General features: G+C 40.9%; 2 protein-coding genes across 3 annotated transcripts in view; one reads left to right on the top strand and one right to left on the bottom strand.

Moving 5' to 3' along the window:
- Positions 1–5105: 5105 nt before the first annotated feature.
- On the bottom strand, positions 5106–22105 carry SAXO2 (stabilizer of axonemal microtubules 2). Its single transcript, XM_068990958.1, has 6 exons — positions 22087–22105; positions 21562–21816; positions 21336–21477; positions 19501–19680; positions 13328–13530; positions 5106–6067 (listed from the first exon to the last, which is right to left on the bottom strand). The coding sequence occupies exons 1-6, from the start codon at positions 22103–22105 to the stop codon at positions 5106–5108; spliced, it is 1761 nt and encodes a 586-aa protein (XP_068847059.1).
- The window catches only part of EFL1 (elongation factor like GTPase 1), a 111632-nt gene continuing 110998 nt past the window's right edge, over positions 21554–22187 (top strand). Inside the window, exon 1 of one of the 2 annotated variants that reach the window (XM_068990936.1) lies at positions 21554–21639. The gene's annotated coding sequence lies outside the window, so the exon portion shown is untranslated. The remainder of the gene's footprint in view (positions 21640–22187) is intronic. The other variant, XM_068990937.1, reaches the window with a different exon arrangement.

Below are 22187 nucleotides of genomic sequence, written 5' to 3'. Positions count from 1 at the left end.
CAGTGGCGGCTAGACCCTGACACAGCATAATCACCCAAAGTCCATGGTGCACATTAGCGTTCACTCTTGGCATTGTTGTCCCTCCAGGTCTTATGAACGACAGAGCCTTTCTTTCTAATTCTGTGGTCTTATTTTCCACAACAAGGATATGCAGGGAGACAGGGTAGAGACTGGATGGGGTAGGGGTGAAATTTCCTACTCCTTTTTGTCTCCAAATGTCCCCCATTCTTCATCAGATTCATCCAAGTTTGGCTTAGTGGAAACTCATTCTAAATCTGGCAGATGGTTAAATATTACTGGTTCCCAGTGCTTTTAAAATGTTGTGTGATCTTTTTAATGTGTTGTTGGATTTTGATTGCTAGAATTTTGTTGAGGATTTTTGCATCTATGTTCATCAGTGATATTGGCCTGTAGTTTTCTTTTTTTGTGACATCTTTGTCAGGTTTTGGTATTAGGGTGATGGTGGCCTCATAGAATGAGTTTGGAAGTTTACCTTCCTCTGCAATTTTCTGGAAGAGTTTGAGTAGGATAGGTGTTAGCTCTTCTCGAAATTTTTGGTAGAATTCAGCTGTGAAGCCGTCTGGACCTGGGCTTTTGTTTGCTGGAAGATTTCTGATTACAGTTTCAATTTCCGTGCTTGTGATGGGTCTGTTAAGATTTTCTATTTCTTCCTGGTTCAGTTTTGGAAAATTGTACTTTTCTAAGAATTTGTCCATTTCTTTCACGTTGTCCATTTTATTGGCATACAACTGCTGATAGTAGTCTCTTATGATCCTTTGGATTTCTGTGTTGTCTGTTGTGATCTCTCCATTTTCATTTCTAATTTTATTGATTTGATTTTTCTCTCTTTGCTTCTTGGTGAGTCTGGCTAGTGGTTTGTCAATTTTATTTATCCCAGGGATGCAAGGATTCTTCAATATCCGCAAATCAATCAATGTAATTCACCACATTAACAAATTGAAAAATAAAAACCATATGATTATCTCAATAGATGCAGAGAAGGCCTTTGACAAAATTCAACATCCATTTATGATAAAAACTCTCCAGAAAGCAGGAATAGAAGGAACATACCTCAACATAATAAAAGCTATATATGACAAACCCACAGCAAACATTATCCTCAATGGTGAAAAATTGAAAGTATTTCCCCTAAAGTCAGGAACAAGACAAGGGTGTCCACTTTCACCGCTACTATTCAACATAGTTCTGGAAGTTTTGGCCACAGCAATCAGAGCAGAAAAAGAAATAAAAGGAATCCAAATTGGAAAAGAAGAAGTAAAACTCTCACTGTTTGCAGACGACATGATCCTCTACATGGAAAACTCTAAAGACTCCACCAGAAAATTACTAGAGCTCATCAATGAATATAGTAAAGTTGCAGGATATAAAATCAACACACATAAATCCCTTGCAGTCCTATACACTAATAATGAGAAAGTAGAAAAAGAAATTAAGGAAACAATTCCATTCACCATTGCAACGAAAAGAATAAAATACTTAGGAATATATCTACCCAAAGAAACTAAAGACCTATATATAGAAAACTATAAAACACTGATGAAAGAAATCAAAGAGGACACTAATAGATGGAGAAATATACCATGTTCATGGATCGGAAGAATCAATATAGTGAAAATGAGTATACTACCCAAAGCAATTTACAAATTCAATGCAATCCCTATCAAGCTACCAGCCATATTTTTCACAGAACTAGAACAAATAATTTCAAGATTTGTATGGAAATACAAAAAACCTCGAATTGCCAAAGCAATCTTGAGAAAGAAGAATGGAACTGGAGGAATCAACTTGCCTGACTTCAGGCTCTACTACAAAGCCACAGTCATCAAAACAGTATGGTACTGGCACAAAGACAGAAATATAGATCAATGGAACAAAATAGAAAGCCCAGAGATAAATCCACACACATATGGACACCTTATCTTTGACAAAGGAGGCAAGAATATACAATGGAGTAAAGACAATCTCTTTAACAAGTGGTGCTGGGAAAAATGGTCAACCACTTGTAAAAGAATGAAACTAGATCACTTTCTAACACCGCACACAAAAATAAACTCAAAATGGATTAAAGATCTAAATGTAAGACCAGAAACTATAAAACTCCTAGAGGAGAACATAGGCAAAACACTCTCCGACATAAATCACAGCAGGATCCTCTATGATCCACCTCCCAGAATTCTGGAAATAAAAGCAAAAATAAACAAATGGGATCTAATTAAAATTAAAAGCTTCTGCACAACAAAGGAAAATATAAGCAAGGTGAAAAGACAGCCTTCTGAATGGGAGAAAATAATAGCAAATGAAGCAACTGACAAACAACTAATCTCAAAAATATACAAGCAACTTATGCAGCTCAATTCCAGAAAAATAAATGACCCAATCAAAAAATGGGCCAAAGAACTAAATAGACATTTCTCCAAAGAAGACATACAGATGGCTAACAAACACATGAAAAGATGCTCAACATCACTCATTATCAGAGAAATGCAAATCAAAACCACAATGAGGTACCACTTCACTCCAGTCAGAATGGCTGTGATCCAAAAATCTGCAAGCAGTAAATGCTGGAGAGGGTGTGGAGAAAAGGGAACCCTCCTACACTGTTGGTGGGAATGCAAACTAGTACAGCCACTATGGAGAACAGTGTGGAGATTCCTTAAAAAATTGCAAATAGAACTGCCTTATGACCCAGCAATCCCACTGCTGGGCATACACACCGAGGAAACCAGAATTGAAAGAGACGCATGTACCCCAATGTTCATCGCAGCACTGTTTATAATAGCCAGGACATGGAAACAACCTAGATGTCCATCAGCAGACGAATGGATAAGAAAGCTGTGGTACATATACACAATGGAGTATTACTCAGCCGTTAAAAAGAATTCATTTGAATCAGTTCTGATGAGATGGATGAAACTGGAGCCGATTATACAGAGTGAAGTAAGCCAGAAAGAAAAACACCAATACAGTATACTAACACATATATACGGAATTTAGAAAGATGGCAATGATGACCCTGTATGCAAGACAGGAAAAAAGACACAGCTGTGTATAACGGACTTTTGGACTCAGAGGGAGAGGGAGAGGGTGGGATGATTTTGGAGAATGGCATTCTATCATGTATACTATCATGTAAGAATTGAATCGCCAGTCTATGTCTGACGCAGGATACAGCATGCTTGGGGTTGGTGCATGGGGATGACCCACTGAGATGTTATGGGGAGGGAGGTGGGAGGGGGTTTCATGTTTGGGAACACATGTAAGAATTAAAGATTTTAAAATTAAAAAAAAAAGTTACTTAGAAAAAAAATAAAATAAAATGTTGTGTGACTGTGTGTGTGTGAATTATGTATACTTTTACCTAGAAAATACTTTCTTAACAAGGTCTCTTCCAGAGAAAATTGGTTGCAGAAATGATTTCATGAAAATTCATTTAGTGATACTTTATTACTAGATACATATAATTCAACATAATTTCCCCTAATAAATACAAAAGTAAATAAAAACAAATTACTGCCACATAATGAAAAATACTTTAACCAAATGTTGATGGACTTATTCTCAGTTATGGATATATGTTTTGAAACAATTCTAAAACTACAAGAACTAAACTTTTAAGATAAAATAAATCATATTACCCCAAAAAACACCCAATAAGAATTTATTTCATAGGACTCCCCTGCCGATCCAGTGGCTGGAACACCACACTTCTGATGCAGGGGGCACGGGTTCGAACCCTGGTCTGGGAACTAAGATCCCACGTGCAGCATGGCATGGCTGGGGTTGGGGGAGACAGTTTCATTCATTAGGGAATGTTCAGCATTTATATACACAGTCTGTTCTGTCTACTTCACTTGCTGCCACCATTCCTTCCCTCCCTCCCTTCTTGGAATTGCTCTTCACACTGGAGGGAGAAGAGGACATAACTGTGCTCATACTGAGCCTGGTTCTTCTGCACTGACTCTGGGAGTGGCAATTGGGTGCATAACTGCCTGCGGTTACCCTGAACATTTTCTTCAGAGCTGCTGGTCATACTCTAAACTTCTGCAAATGCTTTTTCCTTTTTGGAAATAGTGTCATTCAAACCACATTATTCCCCTACCCACACTCTCCATTCTCTGTAACAATTTCTAGGGTGCTTGTGAAGCTTTAGAGGGCAAGACTCCTCTCAGAAATCATACTCCTCATCAGCTTGAAGCAGGTTAGGTTATTCTACAATCCTTGCTACAGGCCAGAAAGGGAGTATTGAGTAGGGAATTCTCCTAATACGAAAATGGAGGAACAGGTACAAAAAGAGATTAGGTGACTTATGAACAACCCCTGATTCTTGGTTTGCACTCTTACTTTGTGGATTTCAAGGCATCACAGGACCTGATGCTCAGAGCAAAGTTTCTGTGAGGTAGACAGAGCAGGCATTCTTTTACAAATGAAGACACTGAGACTCAAAGGCAAGAGTCACTTGCCTAGGGTAACACAAATAGAAATTAACATCATTGGAACTGTGAACGCGGGTGCTTCGATTTCCAACCCACGCAGCCTTAGATTTCCCCCTGAGGGTACCTCTCACTAACCTGAACCCTGTGAGGAGCAGTGCAGCCATCTTAACAGCCACCAATGAAAACCTGACTCAGGGAACACCTCGTAGATGCCTTGAAGTCTAAGGAGAAAAATACTGTTGTCTTGAAAGAAGAATCCGTGTGTCATTTTCCGTGGTGCTCTAGAAAAGTCCTAAAGCACTTGATGAATGATAACACCTATGTGAATAACCATATACTTGACAAAAGTATAAACACAAGTATAAATTATAATAGATTGAAACAAGTTACCAAACAGTATGTTGCGATTAAAAATAGTTCTGATGGGAATGTACATAATTAAAGTCTCAGAAACACATACTAAAGAACCATCTTGGTTAAAATATTAATTCGAAATGGATTTTAAAATCCTGATTTCCTCTGACAGATTTTCTAAATTTCTTGTTTAAAAATTTTAAAAATGATTAGTTTTCACTTAAAAATTTTTTTCTTTCTACTATAGAAAATTGATTTTGTCCTTGAGAAGCCAACATGCGGTGAGTCCACTTCCTTTTAAACGTGATTTGAGAACTGGAAGGCCTTCACCGCCGGAGCGATCTTGCGGAAGAATTTATGACCTCGGGAATTTGTAGTTTCAAACAGGTAGCCAGGAGGGGAAGGGTAGCTAGCCGGGCAGGTCTCCAGTTTCTTGGGCATATACTCCAGAGAGTACGTGGTGACTTCATCAAACGGAAGCGACCTCTTCAAGGGAGCGTCCGCAGGTTTGCAGCTCTTGGTGGGAATTAGTTCATGGGGCACGTAGTGAGACCTGAAAGTGCTCAGGCCATCGAATTTTCCAGATGGGCTGTGGATCTGCGGCTCCTGCTTAATGAGTCCCTGACGGCAGCTTTCCCATGCTGGGAAATCTTGCTTCGTGGTGCTCTTTCCTTGGAAAGGAAAGTTATGATTTCTCCTACGAGAAGCAGGCCTGATAGGAAGCACACGCGTGGCCTGATGCGGGACATAGTCGAGGTGGGTGGTGCTCTCCAGCTGCATGGTGCCCTCGGGAGGGACGTACTCCGGCGCTTTCTGTACTTGCGGTGCTGGGAGAGCCCACTCTTGAAAACTGTCCCGGAACTCGGTGCTTCCTTCGAATGGAGCGTCCTGGGCCACTCTGCTGTGTGCAGGTCTGCAGATCTTTGCCATTTCACCGACGAGACCCTGAAAGTCACATCGGTGAGTTGTGAGGTCCTCCAAGGGCTGGTCGGGTGGCTTGTAGCTGTCTTTTAGCCTGGCCAACTTGAATTCGGGTCGATGAGGCACATAATCCAGGCGATGACTTGTGTTACCGCTAAAGGGGATGGTAGAGCGTTCGACCGCAGGGCTGGGTTTACAGCTTTGTCTGGGCTTTATCTCCCGAGGGACATAGTCATCCTGAAATGTTGTTGAATTTCCAAATCTCACAGTAGGGGGATAGTAAGTTTGCTGTGGCTTGTAGAGTTCACTTTTCTGAATGTCCCAAGCTCTATAATCATCTTGAAAATTTAAGAGAGAGAGAGAGAGCATTTTTAAATACTGAAGACCACCACCACCTTCTAAAAATCGTGACTGACTTCTCTCATTGCCGTCCTTGCATTTCCTTTAGGTATTGCAACACCAATTAAGTAGGAAGTTCCACTGTTCTCCCCTCAGATTTATTCCTTTTTCCCTTCACTTCTACTTTCCTCTTCCTATCTCCCCACTTTAATACACACAACTTTCCACTTTCAGATTCTTCTAATATAACATGGGAATGGAACATCTGAGCCTGACTGTTAGTTGTTTTTGAAAACCGAAAAGGTTGTTTTGGGTGAAGACAGAATTTAGGAGATTAGGGTTGTGTTCCCAGGAACTGGTTGGGATTTTTGTTATAACATGCTGAAGTGAAGCATAAAAGCTAGGGATTAACATAAAACCAAGGGCCCTGCTGTGTGGGCAAGAGTGATGTGGATATTACTCCTTACTTTGGGGGGACTCCTCAAAGTAGAGAAAACTTCAGCTCCACTGTAGCCCTGGAAGCCTACAGGACTCCCTGAGCAAATATACAGGGTCCAGGGTAACTTGTACTACCCTAGGAAGAGCACTGGCTTCGATCTGGAGGTGAGGGGCCCAGACTGAATGCTCTCTAAAGTATGAGAGACTAAGTATGGAATTTAGAAATGAACATCAGGGCTGAACCTGGGATTTCGTGTTAAATACCTTAATTCTTCTTCTTGCAGCTCACCTAGACCATGGATGGAAAACTGAAGTGCTTATATTTCAACTGAGGTTTATTTAGGCTTTCTGTTTCTAGATGAGAAAGGGAGAAAGCTGAGAAATACTATGGAATTGACTTCACCCCAAAATACGTATCTCTAAAACCAAAAAATAATTTATAAGAGACAGAAGATATACATGATAAAGAATTAGAGTCTAGGCTAAAGGCCATGCAGTGTGTTTTGGAAAGGCAAAAGTTCAAATGCTTCTTCTGTGGATACTTCTTTTGAAGAGAAAAACTTCTCAGACACAGGCATTTCTGCCAAAATAGCCACATTTTTGACCAAATAATGATTACTCCCACCACCTTCAAGCTACTGATATTTGAATGAGAGTGAATAACCTAAGAGCAGGCAATCTTTCAGATAGTAGAGACCTCGTAAGAAAAGATGATCTGGGTCATGCACATTCTTGGTCTTGTGAACTTACATTTGAAAACAAATTCAGATGCATGTGGGAGAAGAATGTGAAAGGTGCCATGGAGCAGAATTGGAGAGCTGTGGTGGGCTGAAGACTTTGCAACAGACTCATGAGGAAACAGTGACATGATACATAGGCAGAGAAGGCGAGACCTTGGAGGGCGATCAGAGAAGATGTGTCCAGGGGAGTGAGGATGCTATGAGAAAAGCCAGCTAGCTCATGGCGGTGGTGGGCTGGGCAAGGGGTAGTTCTCCTTCAAGCTTCCTCTGCACGCGATAGTTTTCCAATTCCATGTCACATGAAGCTTTACCACAAACTCGCTTTTTCTTGAGTCACCATGAAGGAATCTCTGTTGTTTGCTACAAGTATAAAATTATAGCACTATTTTTCAGTAACCAAAAGGAAACCAGAGGATGTTAATGGAAAGTCTATGGTTCAATATAAACATACAGGGAGATCCTTTGTTGCCAAAATGTCTACAAAAAAAGATGTTAATTTCATGAGAGAAACTAAATAGAAGAGAATAATATTCTTCCTTACCAAAAAAGTTTGGTTTTCAAAAAGGAAGCAAAAATTTAGAGAGATGAGGTTTGATAGCAATGTATTAATTCCAGAGATCTGCAGAAAATTGGTTCGCCTCTTTTAAATATCCCTATGCTCATATGTCTGGAAATTTATTGTTTTCCTATAATATTTATTAATAACACTAGCAATACCTTTAAAACATCATGGTCTTTATTAATATCATTGGTTCTTAGTATCTTATGACACTTATGGAAAAAAATCAAACATAATGCCGTCTACATCTAACAATGCATCTGGTCATTTGGCAACTGCAGTACTGCATGTGTTAGATGAGGGCCATTCAGTTTAGATGGGAAGTTTGCTTTCTTCTAAGCAGCTTTAAGTGCATGAGGTGCTTGCATGTGTTTGCTCATCATGAACAGCCGGATGCAGAGCTCCAGCTCCATCCTTACACAGTGAGCTGTTCTGGGTTCCTCTTTGAGGACCAAAGTCCTCCGCAGCATATGCAGTTTCTTTCTCTTGGTAGTTGGGGCGCTGTTCTCTGTGTTGTCTTATGGCACCAAGAATGTGGGACCAATTTTCATAAAGCCAGGGGGCTCCATCCTTTCTTTCTCAATCTACACATCATCAAACTTGTCCCACAGTTTTAATCCTACCTGTAAGTTGATGACTCCCAAACTTGAATCTCTACTCCAGACTTCCCTTGAAATCCAAACCAACATATCTGTCTTCCTCCTAGACAATCTCTATTCAAATGTCCAAGAGGTAAATTGAAACTTAGTTTGCCCCAACTGAGTTCACCATCTTGCTCAAACTCATTTTCCCTAAATAACACAACAATAAAACACTTTTGAATTTGCCATCTCATGTAAAGATTTCATCCAGTTAATTTTCTCTCCCTCACTCCCTTCTCTCTGTTTCCAGTCATTTTCAAATCCTATTTATTTAACTATCTAAATTAAGTTTTTCCATCTGAGGCAATCATGCAATGAGTAGCAACCTGATGAAATCATCGAAAATAAGAATAAGGAAATAGAAGAAAAAATATTGTAAAATAAGGTTCTATAGGGTTTACAGCAAGATCCTTATTTCATTCTTGATATTTGTAGTTAGTGTCTTCTCTTCTTATTTTTCTCCTTGGTTATTGTGGTTAGGGTTATTCAACTTTGTTATCTTTTAACAGAATCAGCAGTTCATTTCATCAATTTTCTCTACTGTTTTTCTCTTTACAGACTAATTGATTGCTGCTCTCCATGCTTCTCTCTGGAATCATTTTCCTTCAACCTGAAGAACTTCCTTTAATTACTTTTGTAGTATGTATCTGCTACTAACAAATTTTCTCCTTTTTTTTTCCTTCCCCGCCACCTCATGCAAAGAGTTGACTCATTGGAAAAGACTCTGATGCTGGGAGGCATTGGAGGCAGGAGAACGGGATGACAGAGGATGAGATGGCTGGATGGCATCACTGACTCGATGGTCGTGAGTCTGAGTGAACTCCGGGAGTTGGTGATGGACAGGGAGGCCTGGCGTGCTGCGATTCATGGGGTCGCAAAGAGTCAGACATGACTGACCAACTGAACTGAACTGAAAAACCTCTTTATTTTACGTTATTTTGAAGGATATTTTCACTACATATAGAATTCTAAGATTCACTGGGTTTGAAATTCTCAATTTTTTTTTTCCTTTTAACATTAAAGATGTCATTCATTGTCTTCAGGCTTCTATAGTTTCTGGTGAAGTTAAGTATGTTTCTAACTTTTCTTTTGTAATGTGTGGTTTTGCTCTTACTACCTCTAAGAAGTTATCTTTACTTGGTTTTCAGAAGTTTGATGACAGTTGCCAGTCATGGCTTTGTGTTTATTTTGCAGTTTGATAAGCTGCTTGAATCTGTGGCCTGAATTCCTTCACCAAATTTGGAAATTCTTTGATCATTATCTCTTCAAATACTTCCTGATTCTTCATAGGTCCTATAAGGTTTTATTATATGCTGGACGTTATGCATAAGCAAATCATAGAAACTAAAATCAGTGTTACTTTCAACAGAAGACAGCTTCCTCTTCCTTCTGTTGGGCAGATAGGATGTGGGGCAGACCACCGTGATCCACTCAGGAACTGAGCGAGACTGGCATTCAGTGACATCTTTAATTAGACAAAGTCTTCCTCTAATTACGAATTTCTTCGGACAAGACCTGTGATGTGTTTGTAGCTTTGCCTTCATTCTAGTGGGGCTTTGTCTTCCAAGCACCTGTTCCCAAGGGAGACTGTGGGACATTTCTGTGAGCTCTTTCTAGCCTAGCCTTCTAGCCCACCATGCCCCCTCAACACTTAGCAAACACCCCACAAGAGAAACCAGCCCTGCATCTGGGGTACTTATAGATTCTAATCTGTCATACCTGCCTATGTGTGAGGTTCTCCACTGATTTCCCTTCCCCCTAGAAGAGTCCCCTGCTTATGCCACCCCAATCTTCAGCCTTGCCTAGACTTGACAGATGCTTCCAGAGGAGTGAACAGTTGGCCACCTCAGCTCATCTAGGAAGGGCTCCTCCATTTCTGTAAATTTAATTCTTTGCTTCTATTTAAAAAAAGATTTTTAAAAATTTATGTATGTTTTTAGCTGTTTCAGTGGAGGTTATGGCTTTCTGCCATCTACTATATCCTATCTGGTAGCAGAACTCAAAAAATTTTAGTGGCTACTAGAAAAATATTAAGCTCCTCAGTCTGACAACCAAAACATCACAATCATAACCTATGTTTTTGGAATTAGACACCAGTCACTCAGATCCTGAAATTCCCTGGTTCACACCGTGTTCACTGAATACCCTTTTATTTTTCTGGCTTTATGACTTTTTGCTTATCTCACCCTAGCTTTTAGGATGTCCCTCCTCTTTCCATACATCAATACTTCCTAGTCTCTGATGCATTCTCAGACTAGCCTGCAGTGATAGATATCACTTGTTCAGTCTAAATTTTTATAGCACTAGTTGTTTCATAAATTTTCTAGTGAATCATTCCCCCTCCTTTTGATATTTCATTTATTTCTTGTATGACTATTTAATTTTTCATGCTATATTGCTTTCTTTTTCCCTCAACTATAAAGTTTCTAAATGTCAACAACCCTGCTCCATTCAGATCTCTATTCCTTGTAGTGCCTGGCACACAGAAGAGTAATCCCTAAAAAGTATTTATCAAATCATATACTGACCTATTTTCTTTATGTACACTTTAGTCTGAATAAGTTTCTAAATCAAGGCTGCTGGGGGCAGATATATTTCTGTCTAAGAGTCACCAGTTCCATAGAGCCACATCTCCAGAATCTAGATGACGCCCTTCTCACTATCCTATAGTTTTTTGTTTTTAATCACATTCCATTTCCATCTGCCCTCTATTCTCTAACTTTAGGTTATAGTGAGAGGCTCTTCCCATTCTGATTCCTCGTCAGCTACAGATCTGTCCTTATGGAGGGATCTACAGAGCCTGTAGTGTGGTCATCACACAGGATGGTAACATGTCCCCTTGGCCCATAGGTTTTCTTGTCTCATGCCCCCAACCCTGAAATACAAGGATAACTTTTCCTCACTAGGAAAGATCAGGAGAGAGGAGGCCAGAAGGAACTCAGGTTCCTGTAGGCCAGGAATCCTCAACATTGGGTTATGGGAGTTGAAGTACGTGAATCTATAGGAAGCCCGGGTAATGAGAAGCCAGAACTAGTATTGGATGTGTGAGTGTGTGTGCACGTGTGTGTATGTTACCTGTAAATAGTCAAGGCATCAAGGATTATCAGTATTATTGTATTTTAAGTAAACTTTATGGAGGAAAAAAAAGAAGACAATCTTACTATGGTTGTTTAAAAGACCCAGTACAAATATTTCACCAGTTTTATGTCAAATTACTATGTAATACATTATCTCCTATGCATACCAATTAATATGTATCTTAGCAATTACTATATGCTATATTAGATTATAAAAATATATTTGTTCATTGTATATGAAAATCTTTGGGAAAGTTACTCAGTCATGTCTGACTCTTTGCAACCCTACAGTCCGTGGAGTTCTGTAGGCCAGAATACTGGAGTGAGTAGCCTTTCTCTTCTCCAGGGGATCGTTCCAAAACAGGTCTCCCACATTGCAGATGGATTCTTTACCAGCTGAAGGACAAGGGAAGCCCAAGAATACTGGAGTGGGTAGCCTATCCCTTCTCCAGCAGATCTTCCTGACCCAGGAATCGAACTTGGGTCTCCTGCATTGCAGGCAGATTCTGTACCAACTGAGCTATCAGGGAAGCCCTGATATGTTCACTGTAGGTGTTGTCTTAAAAATTTGTTCCTTGTATGGTATCTTATATGCTCACAGCTTAAAACAACAAAACAAAACAAAGAACATTATTCCTGATCTCCCTACTGAGCTGACTTATAGATCATAATACACTAATTCCATATACTGTGTTGTTTAGTCATTCAGTCTTAAAAAGGGTGATTCTTTTGTGACCCCATGGACTGTAGCCCACCAGGCTCCTCTGTCCATGGGATTTCCCAGGCAAGAATACTGGAGTAGGTTGTCATTTCCTTTTCCAGGGAACATACACTTTACTTACCCATTAAACTGCTAAGAGTGATGTTTAAAGAGTAAGCATGTATTCAGTTATTATCTATTTAAAATATAAATCATTACTGTTATTGTGGATGGCATCACTTTTATAAAAAGGTTTCATAGGACATAGCCATTCAGTTATATCACATATGAGTGAAAAGATTGTAAGCCTAAATATGCAATTACATTATTAACAAAAAATATAGAAATAGTATGAACTAACCAGTTAGCCTATTGTTGGAAAATAAAGAACTGCTCAAAGCAACAGTGTTGTAAGACCAGACTGATTTTTGGAAAGAAACTGGTCACACGTCGTCCAGCCCCTTCCTCCCTGCAGTTGGTTGCCAGCAGGCAGAAGGTATTCCATGCTGGAGGGCCTAGAGGAGCAGGTGGCCTGTGAAGATCCAACATTGTCTGACTGGGTGAACACGCCTGTTTTATTCTGAAGTTCAGTATCAGGGACCATCTGCTAACAGAGGTAAGTATCATCCTTTATCCCAGCCTTTATCAGTATAAAAGGCAATATTTTGGTTCTCTCCCTCTAACTCTTTTGGTTGGTTTAGAACTTGAATGGTAAAGAGGGTTGCTATTTATTTGACTTTCTCAAAGGCTGCAGTATGCTCCGTAGTTTCATACTGGGAGGAAAGGAGAAGTGCCAACTCAAAATGGCATAATGTGACAAATGGACATAATGTTTTTTCAGTAGTGTCTTTTGTTTTCATGGGTTGAGATAAAGAAAACTAAGTGGCTGAATTTGGACAGGAACCCAGGTCTCTTAACTCTCAATCAAGCAAATGGTCTTTTTTCCTCACTATACAATATTATTTTGACAGAAGAGAAGTTTTCTCCTAAGCCTTGGAGATTTAAGTTTGGCAATCTGTCAGAATTGCGATTTGATGTTGGATGTCAAAGCTGAAGGTTAAGTTTTTGTTTTTTGGCTCTTTAATTTTGGAAATGGCAAGTTACCTTTATAGGTTGGGACAGTGTCCAGCTTTCCTTTTTTAACTTGTTGTCTCTCCAGAGGCCGAACTATCACCACAGGATGCACTTCGTAAGAATTAAAATCCCGTTTGTAGGTGGTGCCAAGATCAATCACCCCCTGTTTTGGTTTATATTCTTCTGGAGCATGGCGAGGCTGTTTGTCTATTTCATAAGGACGATAATCCGACCTGAAATATATAAGTTTGAAACATAGCCTCCCAGGTTCTTTTATTTTTAACTCTTTCAATTCAGTATTAAAGTTTTCAAGACTTTCACTAGAAAAGTCTAGAAGATATTAAAAGGGTGATGGTTGGTAAACTACTTGAAAGAGATTATTGAATTCCTTTATGTCCTACCCAGTGACTAAATATCTTAAGAAAAATAAATTTTTTTTTAATCCCAGTTTTCCAAACATCTTTACAGTGGATCATTGGTTAATTGGATTTTACAGAAATAAAATAAAATCTTCCAAGAATTGAATTTTTTGTCTAACCTGGAAGAAAATCACAGGTTAAAGGTTTAAATGAATCTGAAAAAATTTTAACTCTATCCCCTGGGTCTACTTTGTCAAAACCCTTATTCATCCTATTAAAGACTCTAATGAACTGTTTGGGTGTGCTGTCTTTTTGTTGAGTCATGCTGTCTTCCTGCTCATCATTAAATAATCAGTTAAAGGAGTCATGTACATCTGACTCTGGCCTTTAGACATCAATCATATTCATAGCATGTAAGTCTTACTCATCTTCTGATCCCCCAGCAGTGCTTGCCAGGGATGGGGGTCATAGGGTACCCTGGCCACCCTGGGCATTTGATAAACATTATATTATTGCAGACACTGAGGCTGTCTGTTGAATTGGAGAAGACCACAGACTTGGACTGTTAAGACCACCACATGTATTATATTGGATAACTTCACCTGTCTGTTCCAGTTTCCTTACTTATAAAATAGAACCATAATGTCATCTACCTCATCCAGGGTTGTTTTAAGGACTGGCACATATATGCATGTACAGCATACACATGACTGTTTTGTACACATAAAGTGATTATTTTGATTACTACTACTATTACTAAAAGTCTTCCAAATTGCTTTCGTTTCTTTGGCATTGACTTTCTATTGACACTTCTATTGGCATTTCTTTTCTTTTGGCTGTGGTCACTTACTTTATGATTTATTCAAACCATTTTTTAACTAATCAGTATTCTCTGTATGCGGTCATAACCTCCCCAAAACAAAACTCACTGAATCCCTTCTCTGTTCACAGTGTAACTTTCTTAGATTTGTTAACTCACCCCTGTCAATCCACTGCACAGCCCTCTCTAGTATAGCTTCAAGGTCCAGAGTGACTTCTATGTGGACCTTAGTCCTCATCTTACCAGAGCTCTCCAGTAGTAGCTTTCATTATTGACCATTCTTTTATGGAAATCTCTTTCTCCCTGTCGTCCTCATTATTTCTTCTCAGTCTCCTATGTCGCTTCACCCTCCTAGACTCAGGCATGAAGTGCTAGAGTTCCTCTGCCCTTGGGTCTGCACACTCTGCTCTGCTCATCCCATGTTCCCTCCTGAGCACAGCTCCTCCACACCCACAGCTGCCATCACTAACTAGATGCAAATGCCTCTCAAACTTACATCTCTGCTTAGACCACTCCTCTTAGATCCAGACCAGTTTTCACAAGGCCTCTCAGATAGTTAACGGACCTCAAAACATACTATACCCCAATCAAAATATTTCTCCCCAACAAATCTGGCCTCTTTTGCTTGTTCCTTGTTTTAGTGAATGGCACCACCGCTTCCTCAGCTGCACAGTCAGGAACCTAAACTGACCCTTCATGCCTCACGGGACTGAATCCGTTGTCTTGTATGTCTCCTGCAATGGCAGGCAGGTTCCTTTATCATTGGCGCCACCTGGGAAGCCCCTTCATGCCTCACCTCCCTCTTAAATTTAGTTTATCACCACCTCCTATCAGCTTTTTCTCCTAAATCTTTCCTAAATCTAACTGCTTTTCCCTGTCTCATCCACCACCCTGATATTCTAAGCTTTTGTAATAGCTCATCCACATCAGTTCAGTAGCTTCCTAAACTCACTCACTAGTTCACTCTCCAATCTTTTCATACCCCCTGCAACACACACACACACCCACCCAAAAGAAACCCTCAGTGGCTTCTTACTTCCCTAAGGCTATAGAAGAAACAGCATGGCCCCTTCCAGTAGCTTCAACTCACCTCATGCTTCCTCTGCCCCTGCTGGCCTTCTCCTTCCTGTTTCATGCTGCTCTCTGCTTGGAAAGCACTTTCTTACATTCTTAATCCAGTTAAGTGCTTTACAGCCTTCAGATTTTAGATCATTCTCGTTTCCCTGATAAAGTCAAGCCTCTTATTCTGGCTCTCAAGTTACCTGGTGCCTACCCTTCCTAGATTTGATCACTGTTGCAATTTTATACTCATTCTGAATGATGTTTTTGATTGCCACCTCCACTAGACTGCAGTGTCTCTAAGCACAGAGATCAGGACTGTTCCCGCTCATCACTGTATCCCAGGCACCAAGCATAGCACCTGACACTTAACAAAGGCTCGAGAAATACTATTTAGAGGATGAACAACAGAGGACATCACATACCTCTGCTTCTCCAGATACCTGAATTGTTCTTTGCTCTTTCCAAATACCAGCTAGAGAGGAACAGGCTAAAATGCAAGCAGGAAGTGGAAGAATCAGGGAGAGGACAGAGAAATCTTAGAAGTCTTAATTTCTTGTTAGACTAGTTACATTTTAGAAAGTTTACCTCCAAACCCAAAGCAACTTTCTATGGAGGCGTAGGGAAGAGTAAATGCACTCTTACTCATCTGATATATCCTAAAACACTGGACGTGTCTGGACTCAGACTTTCAGAGCAGCCTTCCTGCCAACCCTGGCTGTCATTGATTGTGCTACAACTGTAATCCTCCAAAGGACCAGAAGTCCTGTACAAGTCCAGACATCTGCTCTTTACAGTCTCTTCCTACAGTAAAGTATAGAACAGAATGACACATTAGTTTTTAATTGTGCAGATGAATCAGCTGCTATCTGCTGCCTAGTCAACATCGTCAACATGAGGGAGTCAAGCAAGAGTTCCAAATCCTCTGAATGTGGTCCTTGGAAATACTTCTGTTGTTAGTTGCTAAGTTGTGCCCAACTTCTATGCAACCCATGGACTGCGGCCCGTCAGGCTCCTCTGTCCATGGGATTTCCCAGGCAAAAATACTGGATTGGGTTGCCATTTCCTTCTCCAGGGAATCTTCCCGACCCAGGGGATCGAACCCAAGCCTCCTGCAGGCAGATTCTTTACCATCTGAGCCACTATACTGCTAATTCCCAAAATACAAAGAAAAGATCTAGTGTTTTACTAAGTGGAAAGATGATTTAAGAAATGGAAGGTTTTGTTTTGTTGGTATATTTGAATCTGCATTTAGTTTTATTTTATTTTTACTATTAAGGCTACTTGAACAAGGCAATGGAGAAAACCCAGAACTGAAAAGCAATTGACTTTTTTAAAGAAACATGTGGCAGGTTAAACTTTCTTCATTTTTTAGAGTTGGTTAAATGCAAAATCTTTATTCAACAAATATGAATATTGTGAACTTTATTTCAAATCTCCATTATGAATCACTAAGGCATCAAGGAAGAAAGGAGTAGAGGTGGAGAAAAAAGGAGCAACCTCTCCCCTTGGCTCTATCTCAACCAGCTGCTTAGTTCCTTCATCTCATTGACTACGATCTGGGATTATTTTGCTTGTCTGATTTTTGCTTGGGAGCCGTTTATAGTCACAAGACTATAAACGGTGGTGGGGAAGCCCTTCTTTCCATTCCACATCAGAGCCAGTGGACAGTCCAGGACCTGCCCACTGCATTGAGTCTGTAGCAACAGAATCACCAGTGTTGCTGGTTAAAAATGCGTATTCCTGGAATCCACTCCATTAGCTACTGACTATTTTAGGTGGTGGTCTGGAACCTATAACTATAACCTTTCTTGATGATTCCAAATCACACAAAAGTCTGAGGACTATGGAATATCTTCACATTTCTGGAAGAGCCACACACCTACAGAGGGAACCACAAGAGTTGCCTGAAATGTTAAAAGGTAAAAGTATTGGACTAAAAGTTTGCTATGTAAGTAAAATGATCTTTCTTTGAAATGAAAATGGATAATACTAAAAGTTAACATTGTTCGAGAGCATTTTAAAAACCCTAAATTATAGAAATCTGATGTACGAGTTCCTTGAAAGCAAGAACTTATGTTTATTGATATTTTTTAATGCCTTAGATTGTGCCTTGAATATAGTGTGCACATCAACAGAATAAAGAAAATAATTGAATTTACAGAGATACAAAGAGATCAAAAGTGCTGAGCCAAGTGAAAAGTTGAGGCTTAAAAGAACTTTTCTGTCTTTCACACACTGAATAAATATTGAGCACCTACTATGAGCTAGTAGGCATGTAACAGGTTTCTGGAAACAGAATGCTGAGATAAGAAGACACACAGTTCCTGCTTTCACTGAGACTAATCTAATGATAAATAACAGGCAGATACTTTGAGAACTTATATAGGGGACTTTTACCTCACCAAAAACTGAGTGTCAGAGAAGGCTTTTCAGAGTAATAATTGAGTTGAGATCCATAGGTTGAACCAATATAAACTAGGGTAAGATGCAGGAAGAATTTCAGGCAGGTAAAATAGTATCTTGGAAGGCTATGTGACAAGGGAAATTTAGTACATTCAAGAAATGAAAAATGTCCTATGGGATATAACCGGAAGAGTGCAAAGGGCATTACAGTGAAAGTAAATCAGAGAAGAAAGTGGGGACTAAGCAACGAAGGGATTTGATCCTATATTAAATATAATGGGAAAATACAAGAGCAGTTTTAGCAGGGAGGTGATAAGATTGGATATGCATTTTAAAAAGGTCATCTTGCTCAACATCACTAATTATTGGAGAAACTCAAATCAAAACTACAAAGAGGTATCACTTCACATTAGTCAGAATGGTCATCATTAAAAAGTCTGTAAATAACAAATGCTGGAGAGGATGTGGAGAAAAGGGAACTCTCCTCTACTGTTAGTAGGAATGTCAGCTGGTACAGCCACTGTGGAAAACAGTATGGAGGCTCCTCAAAAAACTAAAATAGAACTACCATATTATCCAGCAGTCCCACTCCCAGGCATATGTCCAACAAAACTATAATTCAAAAAGATATATGCACCATCCCTATGTTCACAGCAGCACTATTCACAATAGCCAAGACATGGAAACAAATGTCCAGTGACAGATGAATGGATAAAGACCTTGTGGTACATATATACACAATGGAATGCTACTCAGCCATAAAAAGGAATGAAATAATGTCATTCGCAGCAGCATGAGTGCAACTAAAGATTATCATAAGTAAGTGAAGTAAGTCAGAAAGAAAAAGACAAGTACCATATAACTTGTATGTGGGATCTACAATATGGCAAAAATGAACCTATCTATAAAACAAAAACAGACTCACAGAGTACAGCCTGGTGGTTGCCAAGGGCGTAGGGGAGGGAAAAACTGGGAGTTTCGGATTAGCAGGTTGTAGTCTATTATATTAATCTATTGGATGGATAAACAACAAGGTCCTACTGTATAGCACAGGGACTATATTCAATATCCTGTGATGGAAAACAATGTTAAAAAAGCAATGTCTGTAAGTGTATAACCGAGCCACTTTGCTGTACAGCAGAGATTGGGACAACATTACAAATCAACTATACTTCAGTGAAAAATAAAATTAAAAAAAGAAAGAGGTCATCTTGGTCACCTAAAGTTAGAAAACAGATCAGAGATGCAAAAGCTGGAGTAGATACAAACATAACCCTTAGGAAGTTATTGCATTCTGGTCACATTGGAAAGCAGACAAACACAGAGATTTTAGGTTAAAAAAGAAATCAACAGAACTTTTTATATTTCCCTTCTACATTCTCATTTTTGTCATTTTAGCTTAGTTCTCATCTTTCTGGTTTTCTCAAGTTTTGACTCAACCAGTTTCTTGCTTTTTAGATTGGTTCAACTTAAATCAACTAAATAGTTTAAGGAAAACTTTATTAAAACCAGGAGAGTGGTGAAAAAATAAGTAAAGCAAATTGTTTCTTGATATTTACTTAAATGTTGTTATTCCTTCCATCTTGTCACGATATGCTCGAAATTCTTCCTTGGGCTTCAGACTCTGAGGTGGAAGAACACTGCCATATGTAGGATATTTTTCCAAATATTCAGTTGTGGCACAAGACCCGCCAGAATTTTCATAAATCCTTGTGGTTCCACGTGGACAATGATGTCGCCTATGCAAACATTAAAAACTCATCACAGTTTAACTCACATGAGCAATTGTATGTGCACACTGCAGAGGAAAATATAATAGATGGCAGTTTTGACTGATAAGGAAATAGACATTTGGAAATTTTTAGTTACATAGTAGGAAAAAAAAAGATTAAAATAGCAAGATGAAAAAGTAACAGACACAGGTCAAAATTTCCCAAAGGGGCCCAACAATCTTGATCCTGATAGACAGAGGCAGTGTATTGAAACATCAATGAGTTTGTTCTCTTAGAAGAGCAGGGATTGTTGCCCCACTCTATCACAGTTGCAGGTGGTGGCCAGATCTCAAGAGTTGGTCAGGTGAACCCTTCAATAGTGGCTCCCGGCTTTGCCAAGATTCTTGTACCACAAACATACACTTGAAAGTTGGGGTGGCACCACTGCTGAGGGGATTCTTAGAACTTCAGCAAGAGACATGACAGTGGGAAGCATTATCAATGTTTAAAGCCCAGAGAAGATTCCTCTTGCTTTGGCAATGCCTCAGTTCCCTGGATCATTTAACTGCCTGAAGAAAAGGGATCCTCCAACATCATGAAGACTGAAAATTCCTGACAGCTGGATGGGAAAGGGACTTGGGTTGGATAGAAATGAAAGAGTAGAAATAATTTTTGTGCACATCAGGGTTTTCAAATATGAATCAAGTCCTCAAATGTCAATTTATCTTTTAATCCACACTGGATTATTAATTATAAACGTTTACCATGAAACTAAGGGGAAAACTGCTTTATCAACATTCTAAGTGTCTTTCCTTTGGAGGAGATTACAATACCACAGGGCTGACATAGTATTCATTGAGTGATCTAATCCCTGGGTCAACAGGGAAGTTGAGGAGGAGAAGACTATTTCTTAGGTGATGGGAGGTTGTCAGGCAGGACTCACTGACCAATTCTAGGTTTCAGGAAGTCAGATTCCAAAGGAGCGCAGGCTGGATGGGCTTGGGAAAGAAAATATCGGTCAGACAGGGGTGGGGAAAAAAAGAAAGCAAGGGATAAAAGAAAGCGTAACACGTATCGAAAACTCATCGACTTGCACACCGTTCTATTCTGTTTCCTTTTATTAATTTTTAAAATAGTGTGGGGCATACACTCTTCCGGTCGAATCAGATCTCCCCCACTTAGCCTGACCTCCGGCCGCTGCTGCACAGGCACATAAATCCCCCAGCAGGATGGCATTGGAGTTTGCGCCCCTGGATGGGAGCCCACAAATGCATGCGTGCGTGAAAAGTCGTTTTAATCGTGTTTGCGATCCTATGGACCGTAGCCCGCCAGGCTCCTCTGTCCATGGGATTCTCCAGGCAAGAACACTGGAGTAGGTTGCTGTGCCCTCCTCCAGGGGATCTTCACAAACTAGGGATGGAACCTCGTCTCCTGGGTCTCCTGCATTGGCAGGCGGGTTCTTTATCACTAGCGCCACCTGGAAAGTGCCAGGAGCCCACAAAGCAGAACTGCTTAACCCGAGATAGCTGGCGGCCAGCATTCGGGGACCAGGGAATAAGTGGGGATGTCGCTGCGCCCGGGTCCCCGCACCTCCGCGGGGCGGCCACTCTGAGGGCTTCGTTCCCCACCGCGGCTCTAGCTCACTTCCGAGCCCGGCAGCCGCCACGCCGGCCGTTCCTTACCCGCAAGTACAAATCTGACACAGACACCAGGTCCTCATGCTCCCGGCTCCTCGGCTCCTACAAACTCGCAGCTTCCCCCGTTCCACCGCGCCCTCCGTAGTCAAGGCAACCGCAGGAGCCCAGGAGACAGACGCGGCGCCGGCTTCCGGCGGCAACAGAGACGCGTGCGGGTCAAAGGTCGTGCGTCGCTAGCCCTGCCCCCGGCGCGCGGGCCTTCGGGAGATACCGAGCTGTGGGCGCCTGCGACGTGCGTGGTGTGTTCGGCGCCGGGGTCCGAGAGGGGCTGGTTGGGCGGCGGGAGCCGGTGAGTGCGGGCCCGCAGGGCGCTGGGCGTCCACCTTTGGCAGCTCCAGGCGGTGGGGGGACTCGGGGCGCCGCGGCGGCGGAGCGGGGCCGGGGGCGAACGCGGGCTGGGAGCGGCTGCAGTCCGAGCGTAAGTGTCCGCTCGCGCCCGACTGCTTTTCAGTGTGGACCGGGAGTCCTCAAAGAAGAAGGAAGTGATGAAGAAGGGAAGGTGGAGATGAGGGTTTATTATTTTTTTTCTTTTCCCCAATGTGGGAAGGAATGAAAGACGTTCATTGCACCTGCTCAGCAAATAAGCACGTGACCCAAAACTTTATTCGGTCTCCGTAGCAGTCATCAAGCAGAATGTTTCCCCTCCACTCAAAGCAAGCGGGAATGATAGGAGGAGGGACTTGGGAAAAGATCGGGGAGCGGAAGGAGAGATATCAGCATCTCCTCTCCTGCTTACGATCCTTGCGATACGTCATCACTGACCTGGAGAAATTCACCCCAGTACAGAGTATAGGGCAGAGTTCCTGGTGTGACTGGGCACCAAGCCCTAAGGAGCTC

Source organism: Capricornis sumatraensis, chromosome 19 (genome assembly GCF_032405125.1).
Source record: "Capricornis sumatraensis isolate serow.1 chromosome 19, serow.2, whole genome shotgun sequence".
NCBI classification, from domain to species: domain Eukaryota; kingdom Metazoa; phylum Chordata; class Mammalia; order Artiodactyla; family Bovidae; genus Capricornis; species Capricornis sumatraensis.
The sequence above is the reverse complement of the archived record's forward strand: the minus strand, read 5'-3'. Positions and strand labels throughout refer to the sequence as shown.